The following is a 15,899-nucleotide window of genomic DNA, read 5'->3' on the forward strand; positions in this document are numbered from 1 at the left end:
ACTGGTTGAACTTGTGAATAAGGTTTAAATGGAACACACTAAGCCCTTGACCACTTGGTATTCACTTTGAAGCTGAATTATTAAATAATCCCACATTCACTTATGAATTTGTTTTATGCACCATTCTATGTACATTTCAGTTGTAGGAAATATAGAAACATATCTGTATAATGTGGAGGAAAGTTACATTCAAAACATCAATGGTATAAAGTTTGACTGTAAACATAGGCTAAGCTAGTTATTAAAATATTATGCAATTAAATCTCAACATAATTAATATAATCTACAGTATTATGCGTTTATTCAAAAATAAAATGAATATACCATGCACTACAGTTTAGTGTTCTGCTGTTGAATTGTGGGATATAAAGTTGCTTATATGAAGTAGTTTTGCTCACTTCGTCAAAATCGGGAGATTGAGGGTCTGGCCTTAAAAAAATCCCTCGTTCACTTCATAACGCACTTCAAAATGGTGGTCGGTATTCCCCGAGGGGAAGTGCAGAGGGAAGTTTGCGAGGGCGTGTCTAAGAAAATTGGAATCCACCCCTGGCTGGACAGTGGGTCCCTAGGAGCAGGGTTGAAGAGCTGTCTTAACAAGTTATTTTCCATTAGTGACGTATAGTAAGGATTCCTACAAGATGAAATGTATTATTCTTTGTCTCACAGTCAATGTTCATTCACTTAATATTGGAAGAATAAATGCTTGATGAAATCGTTTCATTCTTCCTGTTACTTTTACATTTGTAATACTTCAGTACAATTTAATGTAGTACTTTTGTACTTTCATTTAAGTACATTTTTGCCCACATACTTTTAATTAAGGTACATTTTCTCTCACTGTCTATACTTTTATTTTAAGTACAATTTTTAAATAGTTTTGATATCCTTGGAGTCATACTTTACATTAACAACATCATAGAAAGATAAAAACATTTTGCAATACTTAATTTTAGCCATGTCTCTGGTGTTTTGCAACCCAGTCACGGCCGTTCATAATATCCTGTTTTATCCATTCAAAGGCGCAATTTGTAAAATCCGCCGCTAGAGTGCACACATTTAAAACAGATATGACAAAACAACAACAACGGCGTAGCTTGATGACGCTTTGAAGGAGCGTAGAATAATGGGAAGTGTTGTCTTAAACTCCACCACTAATAATAAATCAGATGTGCATGAAAAAATGAGTGATTCACATGAGCGATTGACTTATTACGTTTTTTTTCCATATTTGGTAACTATCATAACGGTAATGTTATATAGAGGTATCTACAGTGGTGTTCAAAATTATTCAACCCCCACTGAAATTGATTTTTTTGGTCGGTTTAACATTGATTATGATCATTCAGTCATCCTGCTTACAATTAAATCAAAGAGGCACGTGTAGGTCAGACAAATATAACATAACATTTATAATGAAATAACCACAAATGTCTTTTCTGAGCTCACATCATTATCAGTTTTATTCAACCCCAAGTGACATTCAATCTTAGTACTTAGAACAACATCCTTTTACAGTTATAACAGCTTTTAAACGTGAAGCATAGCTTGACACAAGTGTCTTGCAGCGATCTACGGGTATCTTCGCCCATTCATCATGGCCAAAAGCCTCCAGTTCAGTCACATTCTTAGGCTTGCGCACTGCAACTGCTTTCTTTAAGTCCCACCAGAGGTTCTCAATCAGATTTAAGTCTGGTGACTGTGATGGCCACTTCAAAATGTTCCAGCCTTTAATCTGCAACCATGCTCTAGTGGACTTGGAGGTATGCTTGGGATCATTGTCCTGTTGAAAGGTCCAACGTCTTCCAAGCCTCAGGTTTGTGACGGACTGCATCACATTGTCATCCAATATCTCCTGGTACTGAAGAGAATTCATGGTACCTTGCACACGCTGAAGCTTCCCAGTACCTGCAGAAGCAAAACAGCCCCAAAGCATGATTGACCCCCCTCCATGCTTCACAGTAGGCAAGGTGTTCTTTTCTTCATAGGCCTTGTTCTTCCTCCTCCAAACATAGCGTTGATCCATGGGCCCAAACACATGACTTTTGGCATACTGCAGTCGACTCTTCTTATTCTTTGGGGACAGCAAGGGGGTGCGCCTGGGAGTTCTGGCAAGGAGGCCTTCATTACGCAGGGTGCGCCGTATTGTCTGAGCAGAAACTTCAGTACCCATATCTGACAAATCTTTTCTCAGTTCCTCAGCAGTCACACAGGGACTTTTCTCCACTCTACGCTTCAGGTAGCGCACAGCAGTCGAAGTCAACATCTTCTTTCTGCCACGACCAGGTAGCGTTTCAACAGTGCCCTTTTCTTTGAATTTGCGAATGATGCTTCCTATGGTGTCTCTTGGTATGTTTAACATCTTTGCAATCTTCCTATAGCCATTGCCCTTCCTGTGAAGAGTAATCACCTGTTCTCTTGTCTTCCTGGACCATTCTCGTGACCTCACCATGTTTGTAACCACACCAGTAAATGTCTAGAAGGAGCTGAGTATCACAGTCATTTTAAAGCTGCCTAATTGGTGCTTATTAGGCTTTATTGCTGCTCCCTGATATCCACAGGTGTTTTCAATACCTGATTGAAAACACTTCATTGAACCTCTGTTCTTCAGAGTGGTAGTCTTTAAGGGGTTGAATAATTATGTCAATGAAGAATTCACAAAAGAAACATTTACTACTGTATTACAAAACTAATTGATGTCATTTTAGTTGCATATGGTTCTTTAAGAAGTCCTTGTAGGATTTCATTCTGAATACAATTACAAATGTACCCTTTATTTCCTTAAAACCATTTACAGCATTGGGGGTTGAATAATTTTGAACACAACTGTACATTCGCGTTTCATATTGGTAACCCCGGATTCAACCTCCATCCGCTGGGAACGTAGGAGTTTCAGCAGCGCCGTCGCGGTAAGATTTCAAACATTCTCCGTCGTTATAGCACCTGAGGACAGAAGTTGTTCATGTTATTTAGAGTTTTTGTACACGCCAGGAGCGAAGGCGGTATGTGACGAGCTACAGTTCATTGTATTAGTAAGTTGACGGTTGTTTTTTTAATGTTGAACATCGTGCCCGCCATAGACACGGTAAAAGTTACATGCTTCGACAGTTGGGATTCATGGGAATTTAGTGTTGAATACCACACACGGTCGTGATTATTTTGTGGTGTAATTCAAATTTGCAAATGCAGTTATCCGTTAAATTGAGTGCCACAATTAAAACGAGTCGCCAAAGCTTGCGGTAAGTCGATGTTCACGGAGGATAGCCCGGTAAAGTGATTAATGTACATAACCAGCTAGATATACAGTATATGTAACGGAGGTCAGCTGAGAGCTGTAGCAAAAGACGTTAGCGACACCCTCGTCGTTAGAGCAGGACTGTCTCCGAAATAGGACCGTTGGAGGGTGGGAGTGAGACGGCCCGTTACAAATACCAGTGTGATAATTTCTTGACCGTGACATCCCTAACGTTAGTTGTCTTACATTTCTGTATAAGTGCGGTTTTAAGTTTAAGTTACTCTGTGTAATTTGCTTAGAGTTTGTTTGTGGACCGTTTTACAGACTCACTTGAGCCTCATTTTGCGATGTTGTTACATGATGGTTATGTTGGTTAACGTGTTGTTTAAACATTCATTGTTTAAAGAGCCATGTTGGCTACTATGAAGTTGTAACTGAATAAAAATATTCCATGTACAACAAGGTACAAAATTCGTCTGTAATGTATTTTTGTATCAATTAAAAAAAATTAAACATTGTATATCCAGTATCCAAAACATACTGGATATACAGTGATTTATGTATTTCTTCTAAATGCAGTAAATTAAAATCAAGCAATTTGCAATTAAAAAATACAGCATTATACTGTTGCTATTCAAAATTACAGTTGTTTCCTGTATTCTGCAATTACAGTAAATGCCTGTAAATTCAATTATAGTACTGTGGCTGCTGCCAGTAATTTACTGTAAATTTTACAGGATTTTTTTACAGTGTAATTTTATTTCATTAAAATGAATTAGACTTAATTAATTTATAACTATTTCGTCAGATGATCTTAAAACGATTACTGCTTGTTCAGTAAATAAATACATGACACTCGTGCTAAATTAAGAAAAAAACATTCAAACAGTAAGACCTTGATCGATATAATACTCATAGATTTTCTTTCAGTAAAGGAATCTAAACAGTTGCTCGCCTGTCTAGTAAAACACATGCAAGATCAGCATCTATGTCTAGTAAAAATGTCTTCGTTGACAGAACCAGCTGCAAAAAAAGAATAATTGTGCAACATAACAACTGCGCAAAACAAGATAGTTGCTTGGTTTTTAGGGCAGTAAAAGCAGAAATCGAGTGTAACTCCAGAGACTGTGTTATCAGGGAGATGCAAGGTCTGGAGAAAGTGCAACACCTCAGCCAATTATATAAAAGTCTCTGGTCCCTTTTCTGCCTTCCGCTGAAGGTTGAGGGTTTTGAATCTAGTTTCTTTGGTAACGCGGATGTGACGCCGTTGACAGGCGACTACATTTTCTCACGATTTACGAATTTTTTTTTAGTTGGAAACATTTGAGATATTGTAAGAACTCAAATGAACAAAATGTATAACCCTGGCCTAGTGGTTTTTGGATATTTTACCGCAAAAAAGTTACAAACGGCATTTTTTGGGCATACAATGGTGTTTAATTTGCTTATGGAAACAGTCATAGGAGGAGGAATTGGGTCTTTCCTCTTTCAAAGTTAAAAATGGACTCAAGCTGAATAAGCATTTGTAAAGAATAGTGAGTCTCAGCATCAAACAAATATCTTCTTTAAGAATGAGAAAATGCTCCACCCTTTGGGTTTGCACTTTGCATCTTCATCAGCTTTTGAACCTGCCCTGTACCAGCTACAGATGCCGTCACTGTCCTCCAGACAGGCATACTCCAGAGACTGTGGAGATTTATTCCACATACATTTCTTCTCAGATTGGGAACAACATTGTCTGCCCGAACACCTAGAGATCTGTGGAGATAACAGTTTGACATGAGTTTGATCTGATGTACAGTTTGACATTGACATGAGTGTGAGGTGTTTGACTAGCCTATGTTATAGAAATAGTTTTTCAGTCATATTCTGACTTTTGTGTTTCAAATTACAAAGCCTACATCACAGTTTTAGAAGAGCTTGAAACCAAATCATGACAGAATAGTTATTTATGGGAAACTATCTGTCTTAACAAATAATGTTGCATTCTTTTTAATGAAGACTTGCATGGCAAGGTTGGCTAGTTTTGGTAGAAAAAAAGTGAATACCAAAGTAAACCTTTTCAAGGTTTTGCAAGCTGTATGTCATTACCGTGCAGTTACAGCCCATCTTATATGTTTGTTTGAGGTTTTCTTGCTTTGTTAAGGAGAGTCCATCCCATTGCTTGACAAGGTTACACAAATTTACCTCGATCCCATCATTTTTATACAGATATCCTTTAAAATGAAAACAAAGCAAAATGATACATTCTTCTTGATATCTGATGTTTATATGTGAGTGCTGCTTGCAATGCAAAATTTGGCACTGGGCAGCTGCTAAAGGGCTCAAGATAGAATACAAAGTCTGTGCGATGTTGTGAATTTGGGATATGGCTTGTTTATATTGTTATACGGTTGCTAAGGTACTCTTATAAATTGCTAGGGTGTGGCAAGACAGTTATCATTGTGATACTTACAAACTGGTTTTTCAACCAAAATAAAAGAGCCCAGCCCAATGTCTACATAACCCCATTCTGAATTCTAGCTACTATATAGTATGAAAGTAGTTGGTTCAAGCGGTGGCTTATTCATGTGTTTGTACGGTTGCTAGGGTGGGGGAAAGTCCCAGTTTTCTCCAGTCTGTCCCTGCAAAAATTTCATACAATAGTTAAACCTATGGGATTTTTTTTCGCCTGACTAACATTGAACACTCAATCAATAAAAATTTGGTAACACTTTCTTTTAAGGTCAAATTCTCGCTATTAACAAACCATTAACTATGACTTTTGCCTCAATAAACTCATAATTTGGTTTTTATTAAATGGTATAATAGGTGTTAGGTTCAGGTATTGGGTAGGATTGGGGAATTAGAATATGGTCATACAGAATATGTGCTTTATAAATGCGAATAAACAGTCAATAATCGAATAATATGCATGCAAATAAGCAACTAGTTGATAGTGAGAATTAGTCCCTAATCAAGGGTTATTACAAGTGTTTAATAACAGACCTCTCTTTAATAAGTCTGTAGATTTGACACCTCATTCATGGGTCTATGACAAACAGTTTGTCCAGAAAAGAGTTTGATTTCATGGTAAATTTAATTTCATTGTAAAACGCAAAGGTTTAAATGATTTTACCTGAAAGCAGGTATCGCCTCTTCTCCAGTGTGATGCCACACATGCCTTCATCTTGATTTGTATACACATACTGAATTCTCTTCGATTTGTTAAAACCCTTAAATTCCTAAAAATAAAAATATACATTATTATACCTACATTTATATTTGTGGTGTTTAATGCTTTAGGTTTAAGACCATTATCCTGTTTAACATTATTCCATTAATTCTGATTCTGATTTAAACATAAGCAGTAATGTCCCATGAAAAGCTTTTTCGTTCTTCTGAAATATACAGATGTTTGAAAGTGCAAGAATAGCATCTCACCTCGATTATTTTGATTTCATACCGAATGAAGTCCTCTTCATTTTCCACAACTTCATTCTCTCTGGTTATCTCACCTAAAATCACTGACGGAAAATAAAGTGTCAGAATTGTCAGATATGCTGTTTTGAACCCTCTTGAACATAACGCAACAGCTTTACACTAAGTTTAATTAGCAGTAGGTTCTGTTTACACAAAATGAATATAACAGCATTTCTTAGTGATTTACTATTTACACTAACCGAAAATAGCTGTATTTTCTTTTGATTATTGGAACATACAAATGGTGACAGATAACTTTACTATTTGCACCTCAGTTTTTTTGTTAATATTAAACACGAAGCATTAAAACATTTTTATATCATATTTACAAAAAATAATTAAATATTGCAAACTTATTTAGATATAAAAGCCCTAAACCTAAATGGGCGCGTGTGTAGACATATAATGACAATTAATAATTTAATGTGGAATGAAACAGTATAGTCGTTAATGTTAATGGACTTCTGTTCTTGTGACACAGTCTATAATTCCACGAGTACAGTTTGCATAAATGTGTGAACGGATTGCCAAAGCATGGGCACGGATCAATATGTGGGTACAGATTAAATATAATTGAGGGAACGGTTTACAAAACCGAGACCACAGATTAGAAACTCGTGGGTACAGTTTACTAATGCGAGACCACGGTTTTGTAAACTGTAGGAACAGTTTTAGAATCTAAGTTTTTTTCCTTGAAAGAGCGAATTACAAAACTGTGGCCACGGATTTACGGGTCTTGTTTTTATTATACGATGGGTGACCAGACAGGCTCCCTCTTAATTCGGCGATAAAGTCCATTGTGGGCAATGACTAGGCTATGTTATTGTGGCGGCAGCAGAGATGCGCGGATAAGATAAAATGTCACCCGCATCCGCCGTTTCAAATAAATTATCCATCCGCCACCCGCCCGCACGTATAATTTTCTCTGATATAGATATCCGCACCCGACCCGATCGTCATTTAAATTACTCGTCAATTTTTTAGCACTGTCTTTGTCTATAAATACTTAAATCTAATTTTACATACATGCCTCACAGTCGTTGCATATTACATACCCAGTACTTGATTCATCCTTGTTAACACTTCGCTAAAACCCTCCCACGCGGTTTTCTACCTTTATTTTCTTTTTAATTCTCCCTTTTTGCATTTCTCTCGGATCTGTTTCGCCTCCATTTCTGCTTTGAGAAATAGACTAGGCTATACCCTACCGCCGCCACGCGCGCATTTCTTTTAAATTACTGCAAATTAGCGCCTGATGAAAAATGCATTTCAAACACATTCGTATTTTTAGAGAAATGCTGTTAATATTGTATATGATACCATCCACCTGCGACCCACCCGCAATTAATCTCAATGTATTTTTGATTACCCGACCCACCCGACCCGCGGATCATCCGCACCGCTCCCGGATTTAACCGCCATCCGCGCATCACTAGGCGGCAGAGACACCAACGTGTAGGCTATGCACCAGCACTCGAGTCCAAAAATCCGTGAAAATTACGCCTCGACATATGTCGAGATAAAACAACTTTTGTTAAGTCGTGATCGTAAGAAAACAAATGGTTATGGCGTGACCAAGAGAAAACAAGAAAGAAAGAAATATTATAATACATGGCCTTTTAGAAAATCTGTAGGTAAGACACCTGGCGAGCCATAAGATTTTTGAAAAGAGCGAAGTGTCACTCACGAGCCATAGGTTCCCGACCACTGTTCTGTGAGTGAAAGTGATATAATCATTTCTCGTGCCACAAAGAAACATTCAGTAAAATGTTCTTTAAAGAACCATCTCTTAAGAACCTTTTTTCGACATCAATGATCTTTTGTGTTGGAAGTTGCTCATGGTTTTATAGATACATGACAAATCAACTGAAATACAGTGTTCCCTTCTAGAGGTCGACCGATATGCGTTTTTCATGCCTATACCGATTATTTCCATGCGAATTGGACCGATAACCGATATTTTAAACCAATATATATGGTGTAAAAACGTAAATTTATATAGAAATTAAGAACACAGGCTCTCAAACATTTAAAAAACATTTTTAATTCTGACTGAGAAATCTTAATCATAACACTCATATTAATAATAAAAAAAGGAAAAGGGAGCACCCAGCAGAATTCTGTGAACATTTTGTAAACCTCTGACTGAAGACCGACGATTCAAGTTCTTTATGCTTTAAAATGGCTTGTATTTTTTAAATGGCGTCACTTAAAATGACGTGCAAAACGCCAGCTCGATCAATTACAAGAAACGCGTGTGCAGTGTGCTGCTCGAGCAAAATCATTGTTATACTATGGATGTGAATTATATCTACGTGATAATAATGCCTAAATCCCGCGGAACCTGCAGGAAACCCGCAAAGCTGCTCCGAAATTCAGGCACTAATTATATTGAAGTGTTTTGCATCTTCAGTGTAGTGGATTGTGATTTATTTCAACGTCTGATGCTGTCTTACCTCAGAGAGCATGAACCCGAAGCAGCGCTTTCGATGCGATAGTGAAATTATCTTTCTGTTCCGCAGCCTGCCGCGTTGATTGGCCGGACTCGTGACTTAGTCCCAACAAATCAGAGGGGCAGTGGGCGTGCATTCCTCTAGGCAAAGCCCTAGACTGACGTGTTCCGACTGCTCTCGCTAAATCCTTGGCTGCATCAGAGCCAAATAGCGCATTCCAAAATTAAATGACTTTATCGGCAAATCGGCTTTGAAAATGATCGATATAGATTATCGGCTAAATCCTTAATATCGACGCCGATATTCGGCCAATTCGATAATCGGTCGACCACTATTCCCTTCGGTTTGGCTGTAGTCAAGTCCACTGTTGTTGAGTCCAAGACCAGGACAAGTCGAGACCGATTCAAGACCGAGTCCAAGTCAAGTCCAGAGAGGTTTGAATCCAAGTCAAGACTGAGTCCAATTGAAACAGTCAAGAAATAAATAAAAAAATCATGACTACAAGATCACATACTTAACTATTGATTCTTTATGTGATGCAAGAAAAAGCATACCTTCTATTCTAAGATAATCATTTTCATTTTTGTTTGCTATGATCAAAAAGCAGATAAAATCAGGTCGTTTTCTTTTCTTTCGGTATAGCACTAAAGTCACAAAGCCGAAGTGTAACGTCACATTTTTTATTAAAGTGTAACAGTTTTATTCTGCCAATAGAAAATGTAACAAATAACCAGCAAACACTTGAATATGTTTCCATTTTAGAACGTATTTATTAGAGTCCTCAAAAGTAACCAAAAAATAAACCACTTTTTTAAGGAACTTTTTCATCAGCACTCCTAACAGAAAGACTGTGCAGCAATAAACACCTTTGTGTGTGTGTGTGTGTGTTTGTGTTTGTGCCTGCACGTGCCCCTGCCCGTGTTCGTGCGTGTTCGAAATTCGATAGAGGAGCCGCCAGAAAGAGCAAAGGCACTACGGCTCGTTTAAAAGCACGTTTCGGTGCCCATCCTTATATAACATGTTCATATCGCAATGACAATAAAAATACGATCAATCTTTTCTTTAAGCCCAACTTTTTAAATTTATAAAAATACTCAGACTGCAATGCTAACTCTGAAACATGCCATTAACTTACCTCTCTTTGTGATGCCTTTGCAGGTGTCTTACGAAATTGGATGTTGTCCCACAGGTTTCGGGGAAAGTTTTGATACAAAAAGTTTCCTTTTAAGCGCACTGTCGATAAATTCTTCATGGTTTGTTTTTGAGTTATATGTTCTCATCAATCATATTATTTGTGTAACTTAAGTTTTTGTTTTGTTTTTTTGATGTATGCTAAATACAAGAGTTCATTGTGCGCATGTGCGAAGAAACTGAACTTTTATTTTGACTCGAGTTAAGTGAGAGTGAAGCTTACCTGCAACAGTGTGTTTTCTGCTGCTCGTGTGTGGGCAATGATGTTCCCTCGTGTACTGATGTTATACCAGTGCGTTGAGATGTAAATCAACAAATAAACAACACGAAGAAGTTATATCTGAACGAGTCTTTAATGAATGGATGACAACAACATATTGCACATAAACATGACGGATGGAAATGAAAACGTAACAGGTTATGGGCCCAGGCGCACCAGTGCTACAGGAGGAAGATGGCAGAGGCTAGTCTTCGACGGAGACGAAAATAATTACGAACTATGGGTAGTAAAATTTCTTGGTCATCTGAGAATAATGGGTTTAAAAGAAACAATACTGTCTACCGGGAATATAGACGGAGGAAAGAATGAGGAGTGCTACGCTGAACTAATCCAGTTTCTCGACGATAAAAGCTTGTCACTGGTGATGCGAGAGACGACTGATGACGGCAGGAAAGCTCTACAAATACTTCGAAATCACTACGCCTGTCAGGGTAAGCCTAGAATTATCGCCTTATTCACTGAACTAACTTCGTTAAAGAAGGAATCTGACGAGACGATAACAGAGTACATTATCCGAGCTGAGAAAGCGGTGACTTCCCTAAGAAACGCAAAAGAAATAATAAGCGATGGACTGATGATAGCTATGATCCTTAAGGGCCTGCCAGATTCCTACAAACCCTTCGCTATCCATACTACACAGTGTAGTGAAGAATCGACTTTTATCCAGTTCAAAAGCAAACTAAGAAGCTATGAAGAGACAGAAAAATTTGACGATAAACCCAAATCTGACAATGTGATGAAAGTGCACATAGCATCCGTGACCTGCTACGGATGTGGAAACCGCGGTCATATAGCGAGCGATTGCCGCCAAAAAGGCATACCTAAGTGGTGCAACTACCATAGAAGTTCAACACACAGTGATGAGACATGCCGCCGAAGGAAAGACGGGTATAAAGATGAAGCAAAACAGGCTGCAGAAAAACAAGAGGAACCTGAGAAAGAACAAACTTTTGTGTTCAAAGTCAGTCAAACATTTCTTCCAGATAATATTACTAAAATTGGACTAATGGTAGACTGTGGAGCAACATCCCACATCTTAACAGAGGAGAAAGACTTCACGAAATTTGACGAGAGTTTCGACCCAAAGTCACACTACATGGAGCTGGTGGATGGAACCAGGGTGAACAACGTGGCACTAAAGCGGGGCAACGCAGATATGTTACTGCTGGACATGGAAGGAAAATGCGTCAGGATCACTCTAAAGAAGGCCTTGTTCATACCATCATACCCACAGAGCATCATCTCCGTTCAAGCTGCTACAACAGATGGAGCCAGGGTGATCTTCCAGGAAGGACAGAATGAACTGATAAACAAGGATGGAGCTGTGTTCCGCATAGAAGAGCACGAGAGACTGTAGTACTTGAAAACGGTAAATAACAACAAACAATGTGTTGATGCATCAGTGACTGATATAATGTCCAGGGACAAAGTGAATCTAACTTGTGACGTTAAAACATGGCATGAGATCATGGGACATTGTAATATTAGTGATGTGTTGAAATTACCTGAAGTGGTAGAGGGTATGGAAATCACAGGTAATACTAAACTAGACTGTAATGTTTGTACTGAGGGGAAGTTTATCAACAGCAGAAATAGAAAAACTGACACCAAAGCGAGTGAGGCCCTAGAGTTGATACATACTGATCTATCAGGTCCCATTGAACCAACTTCTCAAGATGGATATAAGTATGCAATTTCATTCACAGATGATTTTTCAGGGGCAGTATCTGTTTACTTCCTTAAGAACAAGAGTGACACTACTCTAGCGACAGAGAAGTTCCTTGCAGACAGTGCACCATACGGTAAAGTCAAATGCATAAGATCAGACAATGGCACAGAATACACAGGCAATGCATTTCAGTCACTTTTACGAGAAAAGGGTATAAGACATGATACATCATCTCCGTACTCTCCTCATCAAAATGGTACAGCTGAGAGACAATGGCGAACCATTTTTGAAATGGGAAGGTGTCTACTAATTGAGAAGGGATTACCAAAAGTTTTATGGCCTTATGCTGTGCAAACTGCAACTCGCATTCAAAACAGATGCTATAATGACAGAATTAAGAATACTCCATATTTCATGTTGACAGGAAGAAAGCCAGACCTTTCTAAAATGTGGATTTTTGGATCAGAATGCTATGCGTACAAACACAACCAGAAGAAATTGGACCCTAGATGTGAGAAGGGAATATTTATGTGATATAGTAAAAATAGCCCATCTTATCTGGTATATAATCCACAGACAGGAAATGTATCAAAACATAGATTGGTGAAATTTATAAGGAAGAGCAGTGCTGAACAGCAGACACAAACCGATGAAGATGATCTAGAAATCCAAAACTACAGAGACAGGACACAGGATGGTGAGAAAAGTGGTGATGTCCCACAAAGTGAGGAAAGCACAGAGAACCGGGTCCTAGATGGAAATTCTGTGAGTATTGATACAGACAATACAGAGGTTTCAGAACATGATGGAATTATGGAAAAAGTAGACACAGAAGACAACAAAAACAGTGCATGTTTAACAGCCTCGGCTAGTCAAAAACATCAGCGCTCGAAAAGAGAAAAGAGAGCCCCAATGTATTTACAAGATTACCTGACAGACTTCAGAGATGATGTAACCAATGTGAGTGTTGATTATTGTTACAGAGCAGTGTGTGAAGTCCCACAAACCTATAGAGAGGCCCTTATGTCACCTGAGGCTCCTGGATGGGAATATGCTATGAAGGAAGAGATGGACTCGCTTAAAGAAAATGACACATTCGAATTGACAACTCTACCAGAGGGCAGAACGACAGTGGGGGGAAGATGGGTTTATGCCCTTAAAGAAAATGCAGAAACAAGAAAAATATTCAAGGCCAGGTACGTTGCAAAGGGATACAACCAAACTGAAGGCATAGACTACCATGACACATTTTCTCCTACAGCAAATCTCACCTCAATACGGGCATTAATGCAGTTAGCTGCTCAGAACAACTTCTTAGTTCATCAGATGGACGTCAAAACAGCATTTTTACATGCTCCAATAGAGGAAGACATATACAATTGTGTTCAAAATTATTCAACCCCCAATGCTGTAAATGGTTTTAGGGAATTTAGTGTACATTTGTAATTGTATTCAGAATGAAATCCTACAGGGACTTCTTAAAGAACCATATGCAACTAAAATGACATCAATTAGTTTTGTAATACAGTAGTAAATGTTTCTTGTGAATTCTTCATTGACATAATTATTCAACCCCTTAAAGACTACCACTCTGAAGAACAGAGGTTCAATGAAGTGTTTTCAATCAGGTATTGAAAACACCTGTGAATATCAGGGAGCAGCAATAAAGCCTAATAAGCACCAATTAGGCAGCTTTAAAATGACTGTGATACTCAGCTCCTTCTAGACATTTACTGGTGTGGTTACAAACATGGTGAGGTCAAGAGAATGGTCCAGGAAGACAAGAGAACAGGTGATTACTCTTCACAGGAAGGGCAATGGCTATAAGAAGATTGCAAAGATGTTAAACATACCAAGAGACACCATAGGAAGCATCATTCGCAAATTCAAGGCAAAGGGCACTGTTGAAACGCTACCTGGTCGTGGCAGAAAGAAGATGCTGACTTCGACTGCTGTGCGCTACCTGAAGCGTAGAGTGGAGAAAAGTCCCTGTGTGACTGCTGAGGAACTGAGAAAAGATTTGTCAGATGTGGGTACTGAAGGATCTTCTCAGACAATACGGCGCACCCTGCGTAATGAAGGCCTCCATGCCAGAACTCCCAGGCGCACCCCCTTGCTGTCCCCAAAGAATAAGAAGAGTCGACTGCAGTATGGGGGGCATGGTGGCTTAGTGGTTAGCACATTCGCCTCACACCTCCAGGGTTGGGGGTTCGATTCCCGCTTCCGACTTGTGTGTGTGGAGTTTGCATGTTCTCCCCGTGCCTCGGGGGTTTCCTCCGGGTACTCCGGTTTCCTCCCCTGGTCCAAAGACATGCATGGTAGGTTGATTGGCATCTCTGGAAAAATTGTCCGTAGGGTGTGAGTGCGTGAGTGAATGAGTGAGTGTGTGTGCCCTGCGATGGGTTGGCACTCCATCCAGGGTGTATCCTGCCTCGATGCCCTATGACTCCTGAGATAGGCGCAGGCTCCCCGTGACCCGAGGTAGTTCGGATAAGCGGTAGAAAATGGATGGATGGATGGACTGCAGTATGCCAAAAGTCATGTGGACAAACCACAGAAATTTTGGGATAGTGTTCTGTGGACTGATGAAACTCAACTCAACTCAACTCAACTTTATTTATATAGCGCTTTTTACAATTTTCATTGTTACAAAGCAGCTGTACATGAGACACATTTAATACAAGTATGAATTCTAAAGCAGCCCCCCCGGCCAGGCAGATAGTGCAAAACAATATGCAAACGGTGGTGAGGAACCCAAAACTCCCATCGAGAAAAAAAACCTCAGGGGAACCCAGGCCCAACCAGGGGATTCCAGTTCCCCTCTGGCAAAAGCTGCTGCCTCTGCACAAGCTCAACAGTGCTTGCACAACAAGGCTTAGTAAAAATATAAAAATTAAGGATTAAAGATTATCATTAACAATCTAATAGCATTTGAAATGTTGTAGGAAAAACAAAGTTGTCGCGTCCTTTATCCAGCTCTATCCTCTTAGCACTTGTCAGGTCACCGCTTTCCATTCTCAGCTCTGCCATCAGGTCTGGGCATGAACTGCATCCTGCGGTAACCTTGGAACAAAGAGACAAGACTGGCTGAGAGTAGAGTACTGTTCTGCACTCTTTGATGCAACAAGTGCATCATTTGTTGTTGGATGTGTTCCTGGTTCCGGTTGATCTAGATAATGCAGCCTAAATCCTCTGAGGATTAATATTATGGAGGTGTAGTGTATGCAAGATTAAAAAGATGAGTCTTTAGTCTAGATTTAAACTGACAGAGTGTGTCTGCCTCCCGGACCGTGCAGGGAAGAATATTCCAAAGTTTAGGCGCTAGACAAGAAAACGATCTACCACCTGCACTTGATTTTGAAATTCTAGGTATTACCAACTGACAGGACCCCTTAGAGCGTAATGTACGTGGAGGTCTGTAATACAATAGAAGTTCATTCAAATACTGCGGCGCTAGACCATGTAGGGCTTTATAGGTAATAAGCAAGATCTTAAAGTTAATGCGATGCTTTATAGGTAACCAGTGCAAGGTTGACAGAACCGGGGTTATATGCTCATACTTTTTTGTACGTGTAAGAACTCGAGCTGCCGCGTTTTGAACCAGTTGCAGTT

At 39.2% G+C, this 15,899-nt stretch overlaps 1 protein-coding gene across 1 annotated transcript in view; it reads right to left on the minus strand.

Annotated features, from left to right (window-relative positions):
* Nucleotides 1-4,634: 4,634 nt before the first annotated feature.
* LOC130410075 (metalloproteinase inhibitor 4-like) overlaps nt 4,635-15,899 on the minus strand; it is a 38,856-nt gene continuing 27,591 nt past the window's right edge. The window contains exons 2-5 of the mRNA XM_056734489.1: nt 6,656-6,738; nt 6,351-6,456; nt 5,324-5,448; nt 4,635-4,990 (exon numbers count right to left, since the gene is read on the minus strand). Of these exons, the coding sequence (XP_056590467.1) occupies nt 4,781-4,990; nt 5,324-5,448; nt 6,351-6,456; nt 6,656-6,738 (524 nt within the window). The 3' untranslated portion in view covers nt 4,635-4,780. The remainder of the gene's footprint in view (nt 4,991-5,323; nt 5,449-6,350; nt 6,457-6,655; nt 6,739-15,899) is intronic.

Source organism: Triplophysa dalaica, chromosome 21, assembly GCF_015846415.1.
Source record: "Triplophysa dalaica isolate WHDGS20190420 chromosome 21, ASM1584641v1, whole genome shotgun sequence".
NCBI classification, from domain to species: Eukaryota; Metazoa; Chordata; class Actinopteri; order Cypriniformes; family Nemacheilidae; genus Triplophysa; species Triplophysa dalaica.